The following is a 25,583-nucleotide window of genomic DNA, read 5'->3' as shown; positions in this document are numbered from 1 at the left end:
TGATTTACTTTTGAAGAAAGAGAAAGAAAAAGGCAAAGGGTATGAGTAGGACAGGACTAAGATCAGCTGGAATTTTGCGGTGGAAGGTGGTGGAAGTGGAAGAGGTGGTGGGAATAATTATAATAACAATAATAGATTGCAAGATATAGATAGTTATAATCATGGGCAAACCACATTCACTTTCCTCTTTGTCATCACTTTCTAAGGCATGATTAGAAAAAAGTTCACCAATCTTCTCCACCTCCTTCCTTCTTTCTCTCTCCCTTTTATGTTCCCAACTACTTGAATATACATCCACAAAAGTTTCACATATTCCTCACTATTAAACTATTAATTAACCAACAACAATAAAAAGGTTATTTGTCTCTTCCTTTCATCTTACAAAACTTGAATATCACTTCTTCAAACTCATTTTCTTAATCATGCATCTCTCTCTCTCTCCAATTCCCACTAATTATAGCCTTCTCTTTTATAAATAAAGCTTGATTTTTAAAACTAACCATTTTTGTTTTCATGATAGAAGGAATATGGGTGTTTCACTTAGCCCAACAAGTAGCATGAATTGCAATCGGGTCAGACAAAAAGAGATTAGGGTTAGGAATTTCTCTATGCACCACCACACGTTTCTATGCACCTTACATTACAAAAATAACCTCTTTTTAACGGATTTTGAAATTCTTTGAATCCTTTAACGGATTTCGAATGTTGAAGAAAGAATTCTCTAACGGATTTCGAAATTTGTTGAAGAACAAATTTCAAAATTTTCGTTAAAATTTATTTTGAAAACTTCAAACATTTCGATATTTACTGATAGCTTGAAAAATTCTTTAACAAATTTTAAAAACTATGAAAGAATTTTTTTTTTAGCATTTTGAAATTCGTTAATGAGATATGAAACGTAGAAAATAGTTTTAAAATTTAAAAAAAAAATGTGAGAGTATACAAAAAAATGTAAAGTGGTGTAGAAAGAAACATTCTAGGATTAGTTGAAACTAGTTAGCCCAACCCATGTCATCATTGAAGCTTCCACTTCATATTGGCCCTCACAAAGCTTTAGTTATATTTGGCACATTTAGATACTTTAGTAAATCATAAATAATCTATGCACCCACTTAAATCTCTCTCGTTCATGAATATATACCATTACACATTATTTCGCATTTTACAACTTAATAACATCATTCCATTATGTACATCCAAAACTCAATGCACACCAAGTAACCAATTCAACATTTATCAAAGTAAATTTGACATTCCTAATAAACTTTAAACAATATAAATCAACACATAAACTAACCATTTGCACCTAATTCAATTCAATCCAACTCAAAGTTCATCTTTCTACTTCCCATGATTCAGAACAAATATGATTATCCCAGTGCTCAAAATTATTCAAATACTTAATTGAGTGAAATTTTCAAAATCTATATGGCATTTCACATGAAACAATTTTTCAAAATCAAGATCTCAACCAACTTGTAAGATACAAAAAGTTCACTTTTAAATAGCATATAGTTCCTGGTACCTTGATTTATATGCTCATTTAAAAAAAAAATATCCAAGAGTTAAGTAAAATTAAGCAAATTCTAACTTTCTCTCGAAAAACTTAATTTACAAACAGAACATATCACTATAAATCTAAATTAGTAAAGATTAAATTATTTTCAAATATCACATATAGAAACAAGATGTCGTACATACAAACCACACCACAAAAATGAAAAAGTTAAGATCCAAAAAAAAAAAACTCATTCAAAAACACAATTTGGTTGGCTTAAATTATTCTAAAATTTATTTTTTTCTAAATTACATTTTCTTATTAGAGAAAAGAATGAGAAATCATATCAAAATTTTAGGAAAAAAAATCAGAGAGAATATGAAGAAAAGAAATTTAAAAATATAATAAACTTTGTAAATTTAATTAATAAATAGTGAAAATCTAATTTATAACTAAACTTAACATGGAATTTTTATTATCTTTTAAAGATATTTCTACTAATCCTTAAAGTTAGTTCCTAATGTTAGCATCTATAAATATGACAAACATTTTTTATCTCCGTTAAAAATAAACAAGAAAAGGTAAAAGAAAAAAAATGAAGAGACTTAAAGTGACGTGCAAATACTGAACACCAATCATTTCAGAGAGAAGATAAAAATATACTGAAAATTCTCAAAATAAGATGGTTTAAAACAAAAATATATGCAGAAAGATCTACAAGGCTAGTGAAGTTAAATCTTCAAGGCGATTACAATATATATATATATATATATATATATATATATTAATCTCAATTTATAATAACAACTCCCATATATTTATATTTGCGCCTGGTTACTAATTAAGTTTCGACATGTTAATGAAAATATATATTTTCTCTCAAGTATAAGAAATATTTTCTTAAGTAGGAATCGTCCTAAAACTGAATTTTGTGATGAAATGAAGTTAAATTATTTTTATTCTTGTAGACCATATGATAAAGAGAAAGGTAAAAAATACTCATTAATATTTGTTAGGTGTTTATTACGTAAGGGAGGAAGTTACTGTAGAAAAAAATAAAGAATATTGCTTATAAATAGATAGGAAAGTATTAGACTCTTAGGGTGTGTTTTTACTGTTGAAGATTATGGAATTGTGAGGAATTGGGAGAGAAGTAGATGTTCATTTTAGCATATTTGTGAAGAATTGAGAGAGATGATACGAGGGAATAAATCTTCGGGATAGACAGAAGATTTGGAGACATTTATTGTGTATATTAATTAACTTTACATAAATATACTTTTTACTTTATGAAAATATCCAAAGTGTGTTGTTGTTTTACTGTACACGATCAATATTTTATAATATATATATATATATATATATATATATATATATATATATATATATAATAAAAATAATGATATAATTAAATAATAATAATAGTGGATTTTAAAAATTAATTTTTCTTTTCTTTTTTTTATAATAATTTTTACAATTATATATAATATTAATGATTATTATTTTATATTACTTTTATTATTAAGAATATTTTGGTAATCTTTAATTTTTACCGACTAAATCATTTTTTTACGTGTCACATCGGTCAAATTCTATACTAATTCTCACAAACTTTACTTCCAAATTCACTTTTACTCATCTCCAAATCTACTCAAATAAATAACAAAAAATTTACTTGAAATCTCCTCAAATTCATCCTCTCACTCTTCTCCAAATTATCTCCCTAAGACTCTGTTCACTTGGAGGAGATGATTTAGGAGAAAGTGAGTGGATGGATTTGAGAAGATTTGAGAATAAATTTTTTGTTTTTTATTTGAATGGATTTGGAGGTAATTGAGAGTGGATTTGGGAGAATTAGTGTAGGATTTTATTTATGTAATAGATAAAAAAAATTATTTAATTGATAGAAATTAAAGATTATCAAAATGTCCTTAGTTATTAAAGTAATATAAAATAATAATTGTTAATTTTATATTTAATTCTAAAAATATTTATAAGAGAAAAAATAATAATTTTTAAATGTAAAAAAAATTATTGAAATAATAATAATAATAATAATAATTATTATTAATATTATTTTTTTATATTTTAATAATAATAATATATTATTTTTTTATATTTTAATAATAATAATATATTATTATTATTATTACTATTATTATTATATTTAATATTATTTTTATATTTATTACTATTATTATTATTATTATTATTATAAAATTAAACATAAACAATTTTTATAATTTTATTATAAATAGTTTTTATTTATTTTATAGATAATTTTATATTTAAAAAATTATTAAATTTTAAAAATACGATCAAATTAAAAGAATAATTAAATTTAAAGGAACAGTAAAACTAAAAAAATATACATCTCACAAGCATTTTGAGTTTAGTAAAACAAAAATTGAAAAAGTTTAATTATGACCTCATACGAACAATTTTATGCTATAAACAATACAGAAAAGCTTGAGAAGTGTAAAAAAATATTGTAACACTCGTGTTAGTGAAAGAAACGATCTGGATGTCTATGATAATGACATCCTTTTCTACGAGAACATCCATCTCCTATTAACTTTGTTTTGACTTTTCTCACCATCTTGTAAATGGGAATCTTTTCCCTTTGTCTACAATAGGATTGTGGAGGGAAAACTTTGCAATGCTAAGAGTTCCATCCCTAACATTCATCATGCCCACGTTGAGGAAAGAAAGGAAAAGTAGTTATGAGTTCTAAGTTTGTTAATACTGATAATAGTAATAATAATAATTAAAAAAGAACGACCGCATACTCTAGAATCCAGTAGCTATGATTCTTACATTTGTATAATATATTCTTGTACCTAGTTATCCGTTCAGCATAAAAACAAAAATCATAAACGAAAGCAAGCCTTGTTAACTTGAGTTAAGAAATTGCTCCTTCATCCAAACCAATCCATCACCTAAACCGGGTGATAATTGGCTTTTAGATAAATAAACAAAATGATATAACAAATTCCAGGGAGGGAGTGTAGGGGAAACCTTTGTCAGACAGGTACGACAATTTACTAGGCTACAGATAGAAAAAAAAAAAGGTATGATGACAAGGCAGCAGCAAAGCACCAGAATTTCCTGGGTCAATTGTGCATTTTTCTCTTCATGATCATGCTTATTGCCCGAGGATAGAGTCACAGACATCATGTTGCCAAGCCTGTTGTCTTACAAATAGGACACAGATTCTTATGCATTAGCCACTGTTTGATACAGTCACTATGGAAATCATGGCCGCAGTCAAGCGTTCCCATATCATCTCCATCACCATAATCTTCCTGCACTCAACGTAATCAAGTGATGAGACCTGTGTAAACAAGCACGCAGGGATATTTAAATTAAGTCAGCTAGTCAAGTTTACCTGACAAACACAACAGGGTTCTGCATCAATCGGAGATTCTCTTTCAACCGAGTGCTTTTTCTGTTTCAAGAGTTTCAATACGGCTTCCTCACTCAATCCAGTACTCACATTTCCAATGCGCTCTTCCAGAGCCAATAACTCCTGTTGTTGTCATAAATGTCAAATGAGAAACTCTCTAAAATGAAGAAGCAATTTGAAATATAATCAAAGGATAAAAAAAAGTGAAACTATGATTAAATTGATATACTAATATTTGCATCCACATGAAGAAATGAATTTTACCTCGTAAGACATGTTATCAACATCAAGTCGCATATCTCTGTGTCGATCATGAACATCAGCTATTCCAGAAAGAAACGACTGATGATCAAGGATCACAACATCCTGTCACAAAATGAAGACTTACACTAGCATTTACAAGCTTACTATAAAATATCCATTAAGCCAAAAATAGTAAATAAACAACCAAATTGGGATTATGAACAGATAAAAAATATGCACCCAGCCTTTCATACATCACAGTTCAAAGAAAGTAATAGTGCATCGTCCAGTTGAAAAAGAGCTTCTAACTCAGTTACAAGATACAATAGATAATTACCAGCCACTATACATTTTGGGAACAAGGACAGTCAATCATTGCAGGTCAGAAAAATCTCGATAGTTGGTCAAATGGTAAGTAATGCCCCCACAAGAAGCTACTTGGCAAGATATTTCTTCCATCAGAGATCAGCTTTCCATCTTAAAACCTTGAAGACAAGCTGTGGTGGAGGAGGGAGGTATTGTTGGATATAGGAGAAAGGAAAGATTAAAATAAGGACATATATGGTTTGTTATATATGTTTGTGTTAATTGGGGTTCCTTTCTGTTTTCTATTACAGCCTGTTAAGGAAATGTATTTTCCTTTATATAGTGACCTGGTTTCACCAAAAGGAGGTTAGGAATTTTGATTGTGTAAACTGGGATTTCAAGGGTAGAAAAGGAAAGTGCTCCTTTTGGGGGTAAACCTATTTACCTTATTCGCTTTTAACTTTTGATACGTGGAGAAATAAATAAGTAATTCGTGATATATTTATGAGGGAGGAAGGGGTATTTGTTTCCAAGTTGCACTTTGGCAATCTCAGAGTGAGCCTGGGTCAGTTGGATCATAGGTTTCAAATTCTTTCTTTTTGTTAAAATTAGTAATTTCAAAACATTCTTTGTTAATTTAGAGTAATTGCTTTTACAAATAGACTATATTATTTAATACTCGATGAATGGAATAATACAATATTTCAAAAATACACATTTAGTCAAGAGATTAATGAAGTAAATTGAATAATAGCTTTATTACTATTATTATTTAATAATTTTGGTCAAGTTGGGTTGGGTATCGAGTTCATCATACATAAACTGTCACTCAACCTATAAGAGATTGGTTGGGTTGGACCTAATAGCAAAGAAAACCCAACCCAATTGCAATGAAAACCAGACTCGATATGTTAGGATCGGATTATCTGATCCAACACCCCTAAACCTCAGACTAGAACTCGTCATTTCTCAAGAGGCTAACAATTTGTGCAAGCTAATTAAAGAAAGAAATTAAATTCAATAATTATACTATATAGAAAGAACTCTAAGTTTTTTAAGGGGTTGTTGTAGTTAGAAAAGAGTTTAATAAACTACGGTAACAGTTAGTTAGGCTCAAAGAATAAACAATGAAAATTAGAGAAGGGTGGGACAAACTTGCATTTCAGGAAAAGGAGGGAGAGAGTCCTATATCTGTCGAAAATCCAGGAACTCACCATTGTTTTGAGATTTTCCAGTTCTTGGTATTGTGCCCTCATTAGAGTTGGATTAGGAACTAGGGTTGATTAATACAGATTCATCATTTTGCTCACAATATTTCATACTGCTCTATCAGAAACATACAAGACATACTAATAATGTTTAAAATTTTGCATTCTTCCAATTTTTCTCAAATAAGAATTTTATCATTATTACTTGCAACCTTTGGACAGAATATACATTCCAGAATCTGAGTGTATGTCCAAACAAAATCACAAATAAATCAACATCGTTGTAGGCCTGTTAAGGGTCAATGTGACAACTCAATCCTCGCTGCTAAGAATGGGACAGGTAATTATATTTTTTTGTATTAGATCTGTATAGGGATTAAACAGCCTTTGAAGTGTTTATCGCATCAGAAAATCAGATAAAGGTAAAGGAAGTAACATCTATCTGTCAATATACACCATTAATTTAGAATAACTAACCTCGAATCGCACATTCCCACCTCTACGCATAATGCCCAACACATTGCGGAGCTGCATCATGGAAAAAAATGTCATGCAAGAGAATAGTTATTCAGAAAAAAAAAATACAGCAACTTTTAAGAGTATTTAAATAACACCTTAAATATTGTCAGAAGGCAGAATAGGACATTGGCAGAATATGAGGTTTTATTAGCTACTGAAATATTTATTCCTTTCTAATCATGCTATTAGAGTATATTCTTAGTATTTAGTAATCTCCGGGAAAATGTTTTTTACTGGCTTTATCCTACTTTGGATCTTTATGAACATTATAGGCTAGTTATTGAAGTTCAATACCATTGAAGCATTGGAACTACATCAAACTATTGTAGATCCAAAAAGAGCGATCAAACCAAGTGTGTTAGCCAGAGCAACTAAACGTAGGAGTAAATGTTATCAAAATTTGCTCCTAGACTCATTTTGTTTGTCAGAAATCATTATGAACGGTTAAATTTAAGATCACCTCCTTCAGCCACGAGTTTGCTTTAAATAAATTTGAAGCCAAATATTGTTCATAGCATAGAGACAAAAAGGAAAGAAGCTTGGCTACTCATCATCCTAACATACCATGCAAACCAAATCTTCAGAATTGAAGCTGCAATTTTTAAATAGACAAGTATCCACTTAAACAATTTCTGAAACAAAAACTAAAATTTCAAAGAAAATGGTGCCAATCACTTGATGCCTCCAAACACTTGATATAATCATTAAAGCAACAGTCTTTACCAGCACAAAAAACTATGAGTATTGAAACACAAGTAAAAAGACAGTTAAATACAAACCTCAGATACTAGTCTACTACTCCCGTCACTTGCAACATCCAGAGCACGCAGTGAATAAGGAATTCCAAATTCACTTTCCACTTGCCTATCCATCCATGGAGATGATCTTGGATTTGCCCCAGTCCCAGATGATAATGGCCTTGGCTCAGAGGTTGAAAGAGCAGAACGCAAGGAAGAATAAGCATTGCTTGGATTTCCAATAGGATCAGAACCAGGAGAAAACAAGGACCGACGGACATATTCAGATAGCCTCCGTGGATGTTGTGGAGGATTAGGACGAGATACCCAATTTGAGGCAGGAGAGGGGTTGGTAGCTGGATTGGATCCAGTCCGTGATGAAGAAGAGACGTTTCCTGGAATACTTAAATTTTCACTACTTGAACTTGAAGCTCTAACTGTTGGATTTTGAACCAAATTTCTTAAATCAGTTGCAGGTACAAAGACAGGATGCTCCAAAATATTTCTAGACATTCGCCTTGAGCTTGCATCTTCTTGGTCTCTGTCGGCACATATAACTGGGTTTGATGCATGGATATTTCTTGAGCTAGAACCACCATTCCATCTAAACGACTGCCTATTCCTAGGCAAAGCAGGAACATGGATTACAAGTGGCTGGCTTTGAGGAACCACGTTATCTATTGGTGGAGCTGATCTCAAGTTCAGAGAATTATCAACGGAATGAAACCTTTGTGATGCTTGAGAGGATGAAGAAACACCAGACTGCCTAATTGTGCTCCCAGTTGAGAATGCTGCGGGAGGAACAGAACTTTGTTGACTCGAAGGATTTAACCTCAACCGGAAATTCCTGTGAAAGCTTTCTGAGCTTCCTGCAATGTTTGAATCAGGAACGTTTTCAGATGCTTCATTCCCCATTCCCAGGCCAAGTCTTGCATTCACCTGCTCTGAGGATACAGCTCTGTTTGAACTGCTTCCAGCATTATCCTGAGTAGGAATCGCATGCCAAACACTACCATCTGCATGCTGATTGTAGCTAGAACTTCCAGCATCTGAAGATTGTCCATTATTTCCTTCAACAGCCTTTCTTTTACAAGAGACTCGTCGAGTATCAAGAGAACTTGGCCTACCATCAGAACCTTCTACCAGGAAGCCACTATTTGCAGAAGGAAGCAAAAATGAACCAGATCCAACATTAGATGGCAAGCGCTCATTTGATGACCCACTAGACATGTGTAAGTTAGGGAGCTCCAGATGTTGACTATTATCATCGCCACTATCCGCTAAACCTGCATTTAGGTTGAGATTCTGGGACATTAAACGAGACTCGGGACTGCGCATGTACACAGCACTTGTGTTATCATTGTCTAGAGAAAGTGTATTGGTTGGTTCAAGGCGCCTTTCTTCTAGCCTTGCACCAGGCAACGCACCAGCAGTAATGGTTGATGTCCATCCAACTTCTCGTTTTGGCTCATTATTGTTAATCTCATTTGGGGTATTGCTAGAACTTGGCTCCCCTAAGCTCCATCCACTCAAATTTTGCCATTCGTGATCAATGGAATTCACATAAGGTGAGTTCATATTACCAGGAGAAAGTATATAATCAGGTATTTGATTTTCTGCAGGATTCACATTATTCCAGCAAATCTGCTGATCCACAGTCGAATTACCTGGCGTAGAGCCACAATCAAATTCTAAGGTTTCTGGCATTGGACCAACTGTACCTCTCTGCCCTTGCATTGAAGGAATCTATTGATTTCCCGCACAAAATAATTAAATATATGAAATTAATCCCTCAATAAACCACCAATAAGCCAGGCACTAAACTTAGCAGCGCTGTTCAACAAACCAAGAAAATGTTCATCAGGAAAACTCAACAATCATGCAAGAAAATGTTCATGTAAGATGTAAATCACATATGCTTCAGTAAAACCTAAGATATAAACAAAAGTATCAGAGTACAAGGCAAACTCAACAATTAAGAAACAAAATTACAAAAACAAACAAACCTCAACACGGGAAGGTCATCTATTAATAAAGTCAATGTGTAACTAAGAAGCCAATGTGTAGGTGCTTCTTAATCTTATGCCCTAACCTTCTCAATTGGCGTACAGAACAGGTATGCACCACTACCCAATCCTTGATAACCAGTAAGAATCTTGTAGTACCAATTCCCCTAATGCAGCATTGGCAATGGATTAGTCCCAGAAATTCGCGCACCCCCTGCATAAAATAGACGAAACCTCAACAACAAAGTCAGCACGTTCTCATATAACTCAACGAATAAAATCGGTAAAAACAAAGAAACAAAAAATTTTCACAAGATCAGCTCCAATGTTTCAAAACACCAAACTAGGTTCAACAGACACATAACCCAGCTGAATTTAAGAGACTCTGCAAAAACAAGAACCAACAACAAACTCCGCAGTTGAACAACCAATCTTCCTTGAAGTCCCCTCCAAAAAAGAGCATAACTTTATAAATTTCTGAAACGCAACACATGATCAAGTAATCAGAGCAGAAAAAAATAGGTTAAATGGAAGAAACTCACCAGATGAAACGGAAAACGGCCGATCTAATTGGATAATCAAGTATGAGTGGGTCAAAACAAACAGAGAAAGAAAGCGACCAGGTTGGATACGGGGGTGCTTTTTATTCGATTTAATGTTCCCTTTCCTCCTGGTAGAAAACGAAGAAAGGCAAGAACAGTGAGAAAAGGGGAGAGAAGAGAGGGTGTTGGATGGTGGAGGATATCAAAATCGGATAGAAAACTGAAAAGAAGAAAAAATAAACAATAATAAAATAAAAATGTATTGCATTGAAGACAGAAATCTTCAATTTACAAAACAATCCAAGAGATATGTATTAGTATATTAATTTAAATTATTGTAAAGGCTATGGCCTGAAAAGAAGGAAGATAGAAAATGGAAATAAAAAAAAAAGAGTTACATTGGTAATTAACAGTAATAATTAATAATTAAATGAGTAATGGGTGATTCCGGATTGAGAAAGTGGGGGGAAGGGATGGGTGTTTGGCAGATTAGCAATTGAAGTGAGGTGAGGTGCGTGTCTTTAGTTCTGACCTTGTTCAATCCATATGGGTCTGCCTCTGTCCCCGAGCAGATAATAATGATGTTAATAAATTATCCGTGTTGGCCTTCCTGTCTCAGTGCAACCCCTTTTCCTTTTTGTGTTCCCATCTATTCCATAACACGTTAAGGACTCCTTCTTTCTCTCTCTTCTGTGCTATTGTACTGTGTGTACATGGAAAACAAAAATAATACACAAATTCATGCATTAGATATACTCTTGCTTCTTCTTTTTTTATTCCTATTCAATAAAGTCTTTAAATAATAAGAAAATGTACAAAACAATTAATATTGCAGGTTAAGTAATAATAGCCTGTGTGTGCCACTCCTGAGATTTTATTTAAATTTATGCTATTATTAGTACATGTATTTTCGTTTGAAATTTTTGTTTTTCTATTGCATGATTCTCAATCTTGTAGGAGAGCTAGGGTAATTAACAGGAGAAGTGAACATTTTGGTACGCTGACCAAAATTAATATTGTATGTTGTGTTTTTTTAGTGAGGTTAGTCTTTATCATTTTTTTTACAATGATTTTGTTGATATATGTGTAATTAAATCTGACTTGATCAAAATAGTGTTGGTCACAGATTTCACTTTAAATGAGTGAGTTGTAAGTGACAAAAATGTGAAAATTGTTAACAAGTCTTGTGTATAAGATTGTGAATGCTGATAATAAAAAAAGATTATCATTGTCAATATAAGTGTAAAAGTCACTAATTAGGCAATGTTTATTATTAAACATACGAAAAATATATGAAACTTTAAGGAAGAAAGATATATTCTTCTTTAGTAGATATCGTTGAACAAAGTTACAATAATATAAAAAATTGAGCATAAGAAAATTATTATAAAAAAAGAGTTTATTTGATAGAGATAACACAACTTGATATGATCTTTTTAGTATAGTATTTGGGTAACTGTGTGTTCTGTAATTTTTATTAAAACAATTTACTGTAAAAGTTTACTATTTTGTAAGTGGATTTTTAAGCCTAACTCAATAACGGCCCGATAGCGGGTGGAATAGAAGAATAGAATGTCCACTTAAAACTCAATAACGGTCTTACATAACAGCAGAAAATGTAAAACCGTACACTAACTATCACTAGACCGAACGTTCCACAAAATAACTTATACCGAACGGTCTTACAATTTATAAAGCTAACAACAGACTGAATGTTCTTAAGGTTCGGCCTTCACTTCTGATGCATCCTCCAATACTTCTTCCAACAGCTCTTCTCCTTCTGCTCATATCCACACGGATGATCATTGCAACAGGACAACGACAGAACACCCGACACAAAAAAATGATAAACAGGATAAGCTTATGTAATTTAATTTATTCAATAACGACATACACATTCATAATTAAACCAACAACAACCAAATCATCATTCATACATCTAGGCATGCAAATAACGAACACTTGACTCTGACTGTCCGGATTGTATGAATCGTGTGTAGCTACGACGTTCGTGCACCCGGGTGATGTAGTAACTGGGATACCCTCAACAGCTGCCACCCGAGGTTGATCTGTTCCGTCCAAGTTAACCTTATGGACTAGGACCTCCTGCCATTCCCACACATGACTTACTCCTCTCTACATGAGAACGAGTAATCATGGAATATCAGGATGAACGCCCGCTAAGCTTTGCCCACGTTCATACTTTACCAATCAATAACCACTTTCTGAGATATTCCTTCCTGGAATACTCGTTCATAATCCAACTATTTCATTCACATCACATTTCAAATTCTCTCATACTTTATCATCCATATATTCAAATGAAATAAGATGATACATTCTCATCGTAGCACAAGTACGACTAGAATAACACTTCTTAGAAACTAACATAACTGAGCGCTACTTATCCACTTCAATAAACAGACCCCTAAGAGTTCAAAACGGACACCACGAAGCCTAGGCCGAGTACTAAGACTCTAGGCCGAACACCTTTTAAAGACCAACACTGTTTGACACCCAATACTAATACTGATGAGAAACTATGAAGTAACGAACGCTATCGAGTTTGAATGAAGACTCTTATTCTAAAAATGGTAATAATATATTATAGAAAACGAGACCCAGCGCTTGGTTTAAGACCGAGACCTGTAGAATTCGAACACTATTGAACGAGCACTAGTCCAAGGCCAAGTGATTATCAAGAACGAGCGCTACTGAGATTGAACGCTTGGTCCAAGACCGAGCACTAATAACTTACATAGAACGAATGAATATATATATATATATATATATATATATACACACACACACAAAATTGAGCCACCACTTATTCTTAATGAAAAATAACGATAACATCTACGACCTTAAGTAGTATATAATACATTAAATATACTGTTTAAGAAGCCTAAAGAAGGACTACACTTAGGTCGAACACTCATTCATACATATCTAATATTATAACACGATCGTTATTACCGAAATTCCTTGTATAAGAAGAACCTAATATAAACGGACGCTCGACTAGATTATCACCTTTACTCAAAATACTACAGTTGACGATCAATTCCTATCTCAACTCTATTCACCACATGCATCATTCATCCATCCACACGTCCAAACAAGCAGTACACGCATATCTCATACTCATAAAATAATCAAACAATGTATCATGCAAACATAGCAACGTTCAAACAAGAATTTAATCAAATTATATAAGCTTCTCTTACCTCTATACGTAACCAAATGCTCAACGAAGCAGAATAGAGCTCCCCTCTACCAAAGACTTAACGTTCGACAGTCACGTTTTAGGAGTACTGAACCAAACAGAAACCAGAAACACTCAGAATTATACCATCCACTCAGGCTATCAGAAATAGAGGGTTGCATGCGAGACTAAACGAACGTACTAGAGAGAAAGAAACTCATCAGCTTAGAATCACAAACCAATCGGTTTAAACGAAAGCTCTTGACGTCGGGAGTGTTCAAACGGTGCCTGAGAGGTGATTGGAAGAAGAAAATGTGAGGTTTTCTTAGAGAGAAGGTGGAGATTTTAGAGAGAAAGAGGAGAAAATGGTTTTAGCAGTTTGAAGAAGAAGGAAGGCATGCAGCGAAGTGACACGACATTTGAAATTTCGCATTAGTACTGCCGTCACCCAAGTCGAACGGTCACTCTCCTGCAACCACCTGTTTTTCACTAACTTAAACATTCATTCACTCATTGGCACATGGATCCCACTATTTGGGGTTTTGAGTGTGTTTTAATGGGTCTGACACATAAAGGAAAAGAAAATTGGATATACCAATATCTTTTTATAGGTTAGAATTGAGTGTGTTAAGCTGGATTATAATTAGAGTAGTATATGCAAAGAAGTAAAACATTTCATAAAGAAATAAAATTAGTCGTGCACGTTGGTACACTCGTTATCTTTATTGTTATTATTTTAAAAAAATCAATCTTTATTATAAAATTGTTAACCTTGTGTATAAGATTGTGAACGCTAATAATAAAAAAAATTATCATTGTCAATATAAGTGTAAAAGTCACTAATTAGGCAATGTTTATTATTAAACATACGAAAAATATATGAAACTTTAATGAAGGAAGATATATTCTTCTTTAGTAGATATCGAACAAAGTTTCAATAATATAAAGAATTGAGCATAAGAAAATTATTATAAAAATAAGAGTTTATTTGATAGAGATAACACTTGATAGGATCTTTTTAGTATAAAGTATTTGGGTAATTGTGTGTTATTGGTAAATTTGTAATTTTTATTAAAAAAATATACTGTAAAAGCTTACGATTTTGTAAAAAAAATCACATGAGTTTACAGTTTTTTCCCTAAAAGATATCACAAAATTTGTAACTTTATAAAAAAAAATATAAGAATTTGTAATTTGTATAGAAAAAAGTGTACGAGAATAATTTGTAATTTTTTCCATGAAAATGGTAAAAGAAAGATTTATAATTTGGTCCACAAAAGTTATAGGAAAATAGACAAAGATTTGCAGTTTTTTTTAGAAACAATCATACAAAATATTTGTCGTTTTTGACAGAAAAATAAATAAATGTTAAGTAATATTTTTTTAAGTATTCATCAATATATCAATATAGAAATTCTAATGTTAAATTTTTTAGGTGATTTTCTTTAAATTATTTTCTTAATACTAGATTCTAAATATATTTATCTAGTTTTTTACCTAAAATTTGTAAGTACCTATTTTAATTTTACTGGAAAAAAGGGTTAAAATAAATAAATTTTGTATAAGTTAACTAATTTGTTTTTATAATTTTGAAGATAGAAACGATTTATTTAAAGGGAACAAAAATCTAAATTATTATAGGGAGCCTTTTGAATGACTTTTTTTTAAGAAAAATAAAGAACAACCCATTAAAAAAATCAATAATTATTTTTAAAAGAAATAAAGTATGATATTCCAAATTTTATGTTAGAATTGGGTGTGTTAATTAGAATAGTATTATAATTAGAGTAGTATATTCAACTAACTAAAACATTTCCTAGTCAATATTAATATATATATATATATATATATATATATATATATATATATATATATATATATATACATGTATATATATTAATAATTCTCTCCACAATTTATAATTTTACCTATTTTAGTTTTCAATTCATATAGTTTATTTTTCAGTCTATTTCAATCTCTCTCTTTTTTTTAATGGTTTATGCTTTCTACTTTTTTTTGTTACAAAGTTACTTAATTTTCACGTTTTTAAAAATATTTTCTTATTAATTTTGTATTCATTACTTCGTCATTTTACTCATCTTCCTATATAAAAAAAACATTCTACTTCTTTATATTTTAAAGCTCTTTGAAAAGTTTCCTTTTTCTAATATTTCCTTTAATTTTGCTGGAAAAGGTTAAATAAAAAATATTTATAAACATTAAATAATTTTTATAATTTTGAAGATAGAAACAATCTATTTGAAGGAAAAAATGTAAATTCTATAATTTCTTTTTACAATTTTAAGATAAAACAATTTATTTAAAAGAAAAAAATGTAAATTCCATTATAGAGATTTGAAATAGAAAAATGATTTTTTAAGAAAAATAAATAATATCGCCATTTCAATTTATTCGTTTTATATATGTTTTTATAATCATAGCTTTTATTAATTAGAAAAATCAATCATTCTCTCAGAAAGGAAAAGAAAATTTGATATACCAACCTGTTTTTATAGGTTAGAATTGAGTGTGTTAAGCGGTATTATAATTGGAGTAGTATATTCAAAGAAGTAAAACATTTCATAGAGATATAAAATTAGTCGTCCATCTTGGTACACTCATTGGTACACTCGTTATCTTTGTTATTATTTAAAAAGAATCAATCTTTATTATAAAATTAGTTTATAAAAAAAATTAAAAGACACAATTTTTTTAACACACAAATTCATCCTTCATATACAAACATTTTACTGTGCAATTTTAACACTCATTTTCAATAGGAGTCGAAATTAATGATTAATTTTATTTTAATGATTGTATTTTTTTAGTTTTAATTACTTTTTTGTCTTGATTTTAGTTTAAAAAGTTGGAAATTGATTCTTACTTTTATTTATTCTTCTAATTAAGTCTTAATTTTTTAAAACTTTAGTTCTTTCCACTGTACTTACATTACATATGATATTAAAGAATGTTATGTGTTTGTTTGTAATTTTTTTATCATTTTAATTACATTTTTGTAAAAAAATTGTTGTTTATGTATCAATTTCTTGGAATAACAAATGGTAGTATTTCTTTTTTATATATTTATGTGTCATGGTATCACTGTCGTTGTTTAATATTTCATTCAATTTATATATATATATATATATATATATATATATATATATATATATATATATATATATATATATATATATATATATATATATATTATTTAATTCAATTTTAAGTTTTTTAAAATAAAACAATGGTGTCTTTCTCCAAATTTCGACGAAATTTATTATTTTTATAAATGTAATAGTGATATTTTTATTAAAAGTTATTTCTTAACATGTCAGATTAAAATAATTAAATTATTTTATTGTTATAATAATAATAATAATTATTATTATTATTATTAAAATTTAATTCATAGATATTAATTATTTAAATTATTCTATATTCTTTTTTTAATTATATAAAAAATTGATATTTTAAATTATTTTCATTCTAAATTTTAATATTTTTAATCACACAAATATATATTTTATATTCTATTTTATTTTAAATCAAATAATACTTTTTTATTTATCATATAAAAATTATTATATTTATTAAATAAATTTAATTTGTATTTACGAAAATAATATTTATTTAAAGCTACTATATTATTAGTCAATATTTTTTATAAGATTAAAAATAATTAATTTAAATGGAACCCATAATATAGTTAGAGTTAGTTAAAAAATTATTTGAGAAATATTTAACAAAAATATTAATTTCAATATAAATGTTTGTATATCATTTATAAATCTGAATTCAATAGACAACATTATTCAATTAAAAAAAGGACTGAATTGGATCAAAAAGATGTATATATAGTCTCAATTGAATATAAGACAATATTGTGTAAGACAATATTGTGTGATACAGTATCACGTGGCAATAACATTATCACATGTCACATCACAGTATTTTGACACGTGGGTAACAAATTTTTGCAAAAAAATTATATATATTTTTTTAAAATTTCAAACTAACATGTGACATGATGTGTGAGTACATGTAATTGCATTCATGTCTTAGTTTAGGTCATTTGCATGCATAATTGCATTCATTGAAGGATTTAGTCATGGATTATCTCTGTTTCGGATCATACATTGGCATTTTGTGTTTTTATTGTAGATTGATGATTCTAAGTGCCAAAATCACAATGTGGGAAGAATTGATGTACAAGATACCAAGATGAATCCAGAGAGTTCAACAACCACGCTGTGAACAGTCTCACAACCTGTGGAGTTACATGTGGATGTTGCTTCTAAATGGAGTTGCAAAACAGAAAGTTCAACAACTATGCTGTGAAAGTTTCCACAACCTGTGGAGTAATCTGTGGATTCACGTAAGAAAACAGAATTAAAGCAGAGAAGAACACAGGCAGAGTGGGGAGTTTTCCATGGGCTGTGAAAGTTTCCAGGAGCAGTTATTGAGCAGTTATTGATCTCTTTTATGACTGATTTTAAAAGATTAAATTAAAGGAAAATTGGAGGAAGTTAGGGAAAAGGAAAACCACTCTCCTAAAAAGGAGGAATTGGTGGAAATGATGGGAGAGGAATGAAAACACGTGGAAGGGGGAGACAAAAAGGGAATTCACAGACAACAAAGGGCTTCTTCTTCGTCTTCTTCTTGGGAGCTTTTGGCTGCAACTTTTTGCGGAACTTTTTGCTTTTTGATTTTTCTTTTTACATTATGCAGAACTAAATTTCCTTTTGTTAGTGGATTGATGTAGTGCTTTGGATTATATTTCTGAACCTTTTTCAATTGATGTTAAGTTCATTTTAATTATCCCAGTGTTCTATTTATGTTTTAATGTCTATTCTATGAGCAGATTCACAGTTGGAAGATTGGGAATTGATTGCGTTTATAAATAGAACAGATTAGATGCTGTCACAATTGGGAAATTGGGCAGGACTAGTTAGTTTGAATTGAGATATGATTGTTCTTCATGATCTTGTTGAATTTGTAATTGGCCTAAGGGATTGGGGATTCAAATTCAAGGGATACGTTTGCCTACTAAGGGATTAGGGGTAAACAAGCTCTAAATAAACTCAAGTGGATAATTATAATTTACACATCGATTGAAAAGGGGAGGAAATTATATGAAAATGTATGAAATCAATTCTCTAACATTGTTTATACTATTTGAATTTCCATCACTTGTTTATGTTCATCATTCTACTTGACAATCTTTGTTGCTCAAAATTAAGTAAATTAGTAAACTAGTACTCAACTCATTCAATCCTTGAGGACGATATTTTATTACTACAATTACGATTGGTACACTTGCCAAACGTACATCATGACATATTTTCAACGTTGTTTACAAGGTATTAACGAAAAAATATCTAATTGAGTCAATTTAAAAAAAATAAGACTTGATTGAAACAAAAATAAAAGTGAAGACCTACTTGCAATTTTTCAACCAAAATAAAAATGAAATAAGTAATTAAGTTTATATATATATATATATAAATGCATATATGGAAAAAAGTTATATACATGCATCCTTGAATATTTTTTTTTATGAATGAAGAATATATGTTGTTGGTTAATTATGGAGTTGAAATTGATGTAAAAAGTGAGATTTGGACGTATTAACATGTGTGTTGATGAGATAAAATGTTGTTTTTCTTTGATTTTTCAGGAAAAGAAAGTTGTTATCACGTTTGGTATTATTCAAGTAGCATAATATCACTTAAGTGGCAAAATAATGATACATATGTATATGATGTACATGTGTAATTATATATACACACGTGTGTATATGAATTTTTACTTGTATGTAACATGTGTATGAATATTTACTTGTATATAATATGGTAAATGTTTACTTCTTTTATTAGTTCATTTTCACATGTTGTTATTGAACCATGTTATGATTATACATGGTAGGATAATACATAACATTACAAGTGCTAATAAAGGATTTATTAAGTTACGAAATCATTTACACATACTTTTTTGTAATGTATTTAAAAATTATTTTTAAATTTTAATATTATGTAGTTGTACATTTATATATACGAATAATACTTATATATTTTATATTAACTAGTTCCATTAATAAATATATATATATATATATGTGTGTGTGTGTGTTTTTTTGAAATTAAAAAATACAACGTTGGTATAAATATTATTTAAAATAAATTGCAATGCACTACACGTTAAAAAGTCATGTCACATAAAATATGATAAGCTTTGCTTTTTTTCCAAAGCTAGTCTCTCTATTTCCAACTTTGTCTTATATTTGGAGGAGCAGTAATTTTAATTGTCATGTACAATTGTTGATTCTTCCTCCAATAAATTTAAATGATCATTTTATCCATTCTAGATTTACAAATTATCAGTTATGAAAGGATAAAATGATTATTTAATTCTTGTATCTCCCCATTTTATTTTTGTTTTTCAAAAATATCCTTAAAGTTAAAATTTTATTACTTTTACCCTTAGGTTTTATACTTTTAAAAGCTAAATTTCTTATGGGCACATACACCTCACCTCCACACAAACTTCTCTCTTCCTTATTTATTTTCTTTTCCACGTCGACTAGAGAAAAGGCCAAATTATAATATATAAGTGAGGTGTAAACCTTACCTTACAAGTCGGTTTTGTGGGTTGAGTTAGGTTTAATGTCCACTTATAACATGGTATCAAAGTCATGGTTAGAGCTTATCCTAGCGAGTTCTAAGTGGACATTCTATTCTTCTATTCCACCCGCTATCGGGCCATTAACGGACCACCCAATTTCTACTATCACACACGAGATGTCTATACCTCGGCGTGAAAAGGGTGTGTTAGAAGTCCCACATCGACTAGAGATAAGACCAAATTATAATATATAAGTGAGGTGCAAACCTCACCTTACAAGTTGGTTTTGTGGGGTTGAGTTAGGCTTAAAATGCACATCTAACAGTTTCTCTTCCCCACCTCGACACAAACTTTTCTCTTCCTCATTTCTTTACTTTCCCATGAAGGAAGAACGCATATTCATATCCATTGGTGAAAAGTTAATTTTTTTTAACCACACGATATAAATTTTTGGCAAGGGTAAATAAGGGATGGAGAGGTGCATGGAGAAGACTATGGTGGTGGAGGGAATGACTCTCTAAGAATTACCACGTATATAAAAAGTTCAAGAGAGTTGCTCCCTACACCACCCCATACCTAATTTGCCCTTCTATAAAACGGATGTCAACATCCGTTTCACCTTCAACGGATGTTGACATCCGCTTACATATTTTATATTTTAGTTTATTATTTTGATTTAAAAAAAAAACTTCAACGTGGCCACATCCGTTTAATAGATTTTTAAAAAGTATTTTATTTATTATTTAAATAATAATATATAAATTAAATTAATAATAATTATTTGATTAAATAAAATAAAATTAATTTATAAATAATTAAGTAATAATTTAAAAAAAATTAAATAATATTTACATATTAATTTAAAATACAATAAATTAAAAAACTAAAAATTAAAAAAAGAAAGAAACTCAACGGATGTGCCACATCCGTTGAAGAAAATTCTTCAACGGATCCGTTGAAGAAAAGAGGTGGGGGTGTAAGATATTTGAAAATATAAAGTATAGTTTTGAAATTAAAGAAAAAATGTGATGGTGTAGGAAGCAAAGTGAAGTGGTGTAGGAAGTAACTTCAAAGTTCAAATATGAGAACAGGTTTTTTAAAAAAACTCAAAAAAGAAATTGACATATCAAACTTAAGTCTATTCGTTTAAGAAAAGTCAAAGCCCATTTAAGTAAAGGCTAGCATATATGTATCTGAAGAGGGTGGTTAAAAAAATATGGTGGTTAGAAAACATAGGGTGCAGGAAGCAATGGCCTAAGATGAAAGGATGGGGCAAAAGAAGTTGAGTTATTTTTTTTTAGGAGAAGTCAAGCGGAGGATAGTGTTGAAAGAACGGGGATTGGTTCTCAGATAAAGGAAGGTGGAAAAAAAAATGAACTGAAGTTTTGATAAAGTAGAGAAGTGTTGGAAAAAAAAAATAGATTGTTGGTCAAGCTATTATTATTAAAGAATTTTAATTTATAATACAATTCTTAACTATTAATCTTACGTGATTAAATGATTAGGCTTTATTGGATGTTAGTGTAGAAAAGGTTTAATATATACTTACGTACATTCTATATTATATTTCATATATATATATATATATATATATATATATATATATATATATATATATATATATATATATATATATATATATATATATATATATTTGTCTTCTATGATTTTACGACACCGTCAAAAGGTTTAATAATTCATATACATTCTATTTTTGTGACTTTTTTTAAATAGGTTTTTCTTTATTTTTTAAAAATTAAAACAATTATGTTTTTGCAGTTAGTTTCATACTAACACTGTTAAAAAAAGTAATATGTGTCGGCTTGTGATTTTTTTGAATTTTTTAAATATTTTTTTATTGTTTTTTAATTTTATTTTAAAAAATTTTGCCACATGTCAAGATGACATTTGCCATGTAACAATGACAATGTGACATGACATTGACAGTGCCATGTGTCACTATATCATTGCACTTGTGTCAATTTGTTCCCTATATTTTTATTTTAACTCAATTTGGTCCTTGTATTTTATTTTGTCTATTTAGTCATAATATTTTTAAAAATTAAACATTTTTGTTCCTCTCCAAATTCAAACAAAATTTAATTTGTATATAAATCTTTACAAATTTTTTTATACAAATTGATATTTTTTATTCGAAAAATAAAAAAAATTGTAAACTAACATATGACACATTTTTATTTATGTATTATTAACGAAAATAACTTAATTGCATTAAAATTTTCAAAACAAAAACTAAATTCAGACAAATAAAAATAAAGAAACTCATTTAAATTTGTTCTACAAAATTAAACAAAAATGAAATCATTTAACTTAAATAATATGAATGAACAAACTATAAAAGTTAACAATAATAAATATTTTCGTGAAGGTGATCTACAAAAAAATAGTCTCGATAATTCATCAATAATTCATAAGATGTTTATGGACTTAAACATTAAGACTTGGAATACATCATCACTAAAAATTAACTTTTTTTAAACAGATTTAAAGACAAAAATTTTAAAACAGAATAAAAATATCAAATTTAATAAAAATACTTGTATATGTTCATATACAAATTAAATTTTGTTTGAATTTGGAGAGGACAAAATTGTTTAACTTTTAAAAAAATTAAAGGACTAAATTGAGACAAATGCAATGACACGTGGCCTGAGAGTGACACGTGATACTGTCAATACCAATGTCATGTCACACTTTCATTCTCACGTGACACAGTGTCTGCTTGACATGTGACAATTTTTTTATTTAAAATAAAAATAAAATAAAAAAAATATTTAAAAGATTAAAAAAATCACGAGTTGACACGTGACATCTATTTAACTGTGTTAGTACGGAACTAACATCAATGACTTAATTGCTTGATTTTTTAAAAAACAAGAATCCAATTGAAAGAAATATCAAAATAAGAAACTTATTGAGAAAAATAATAAAAAATAAGGACTATATGAATGAATAAACCTTGTTTATTTTTTATGAAAAGAGTAGTATAAACATGAATCAAGAAACTTGAGAATCATCAATTTAAAACATGTCATGGAAAAATGTGACTAGAAGTTACATATGATATAAAGAGTAAAACAACATAATTACAAAATGAGTTTTGACCAAGGGTTAATTAGATAAGAAGCTACAAGGTTGGTAAAAACTATTAATTAATTTCGTATTCATGAACCATTTATTTGAGATTGACCTCTTAATTATCCAATAAATTCATCTGTTTAGTTCAAGTTTTGAGATCCAAATTAACTATTAAATGAATCAAGTAACTCGTGTTAAATTAATTGCTAAAATTTCATTAGATTTTGTTATTATGAAAATATGTAAAAAAGTTGAAAACTTGTAAATTGAAATCATATGTAAACTAGAGATAATATTAAATTATAATATATATATATATATATATATATATATATATATATATATATATATATATATATTAAACTGGTTTAATAAGATTAAATTACATTGAAACTTACTTTCTAATATTGTATTGAAGTTATTAAGAGCCTATTATATTCTAGTTAATATTTGAAAACAATGTAATATAGGAGAAATATATTTTTGACAGTTTCGAAAACCTAAAAAAAAAAATTCGACAGTTTTATTAAAACCGCGTTTAAGTTAGAATTTTTTTAAAGAAATTTCTGGCTAAGTATATTAATTTTAACTATTGAAGTAAAATAATAATTTTATACTTTATTCTATTAATTTTTTATTTTATTTTATCATATCATTCAATTTTTCAAAACCTTTTTATCTTTAAATTTTTTAACTTTCATTTTTAATTTTTTTTTAAAAAATAACACAATTTTATCTTTAAATATATCCAAATTCATGAACTCAGTGTCCCAAATCCATCCTTAAACTCAGTGTCCCAAAATCCATCCTCATAAAATAACACGTCCTTAATCTACAAACGAGATTCAAATTCAATGATTTTATTTTTCAACGATGGAAAAAGTAAGCTAAAAAAATATTCCATCATACAAGACAATCAAGATCATTACAAGATATTGAGGACAGATGACGGCTCACCTTATGATTTAGTTTCAACGAAGTCCACATTAAACAACACGTTTAAAACAGTTATGCTCAATAAAACCAAATTTGTACGACGAATCCCAATGCCACCAAGAGAAAAAGGTTAGAAAATGTGTTAACCTAAATATGATAAAAGTTATTATGTTTGGCGCTTAATAAACAATAATATTATTTTAATAATTTCATGCAAGAATATAATGAGAACTCTAATTTAAAATCTTAATTATATATTCTATCAAGTGTGATTCCTCCATACATTTCAAAGTCTTAATCCTCCTTGAAAATATTTTATTCACAAGTCTCTTGAAAATTTTTTCTCACAGACCACGTCAATAGTTTCAAACTCTATATATATTAACTTTTCCGAATAGACTCTGTAAACAACTTTCTAGTGAATGCAAATTTCTTTGTTCCAACTTGATTCTTGTATTATTTTTTGTTACTATTTCGAACCCAGCAATTGTTTTATTTTTTTTTTCTAATATCTGTTTAAAGATGAAACAATCTAATGTTGTTTCACTGGTACATTAACAAGAAAAGGCACCGGTTATATTTTATTATTGACATCGGTTTTGTAACCGAAGCATATGTGAGCGAGGTAAAAAGGGCCGATTTTATGCCTCGGGTCATGGACTGAGATAAAAAGCATACGAAATATGCCTCGGTTCTTACATAACCGAGGCAGTATCTTATTTTTTTTTTCAGATGCAACCTGCAACCTGTTTACAGTAGGCAACCAGAAATGGTTTCAGAAACCAGAAATTGTTTCAGCAAAATTTTTTTCAGCAACAAGAAACTGTTTCAGCAAGTCAATGTTTTTCACACAATCGGAAAATCCCAATCCCAACCCCAATCCCAATCCCAGATCAAAACAGACCTAACATTTTACAATTTCAGAAACCCAAAGTGCTTGTGACTGTGAGTCTTCACTGGCCTGGCCTCAAAAGCAGAAGAACAAGAGTAGACGGAGGCTCGCCGATCTGGAGAGGCGGAGGCAGCGGCGATCTGGAGCGGTGGATTGAGAGCGGCGGAGGCAGGCAACAACGACGGAGGGCTCGCCGATCTGGAGAGACGGAGGCAGCGGCGATCTGGAGCGGTGGATGGAGAGCGGCGGAGGCAGGCAGCAACGACGGAGGCTCGTCGATCTGGAGAGGCGGAGGCAGCGGCGATCTGGAGAGGTGGATCGAGAGCGGCGGAGGCAGGCAGCAACGACGGAGGCTCGCC

General features: G+C 29.8%; 1 protein-coding gene across 4 annotated transcripts; it reads right to left on the bottom strand.

The window, feature by feature from the left end:
- Positions 1-4,371: 4,371 nt before the first annotated feature.
- Positions 4,372-10,948, bottom strand: LOC124831291 (putative E3 ubiquitin-protein ligase RHG1A). 4 transcript variants are annotated; one of them, XM_088107293.1, is made up of 7 exons: positions 10,466-10,948; positions 9,924-10,359; positions 7,960-9,750; positions 7,139-7,189; positions 5,169-5,270; positions 4,887-5,027; positions 4,372-4,803 (listed from the first exon to the last, which is right to left on the bottom strand). In XM_088107293.1, the coding sequence occupies exons 3-7, from the start codon at positions 9,652-9,654 to the stop codon at positions 4,672-4,674; spliced, it is 2,121 nt and encodes a 706-aa protein (XP_087963419.1). In that variant the 5' UTR covers positions 9,655-9,750; positions 9,924-10,359; positions 10,466-10,948; the 3' UTR covers positions 4,372-4,671. The 4 variants fall into 4 exon arrangements, with proteins under 4 accessions (XP_087963419.1, XP_087963421.1, XP_047161183.2 ...); XM_088107295.1 differs by having other exon boundaries at positions 10,010-10,359; XM_047305227.2 differs by having other exon boundaries at positions 9,924-10,137.
- Between the last annotated feature and the right edge of the window lie 14,635 nt (positions 10,949-25,583).

Source organism: Vigna umbellata, chromosome 2 (assembly GCF_029865625.1).
Source record: "Vigna umbellata cultivar VRB3 chromosome 2, Vumbellata_1.0, whole genome shotgun sequence".
In the NCBI taxonomy this organism is placed as follows: domain Eukaryota; kingdom Viridiplantae; phylum Streptophyta; class Magnoliopsida; order Fabales; family Fabaceae; genus Vigna; species Vigna umbellata.
Note: the sequence above shows the minus strand (reverse complement) of the source record. Positions and strands in the feature narration are given on the sequence as shown.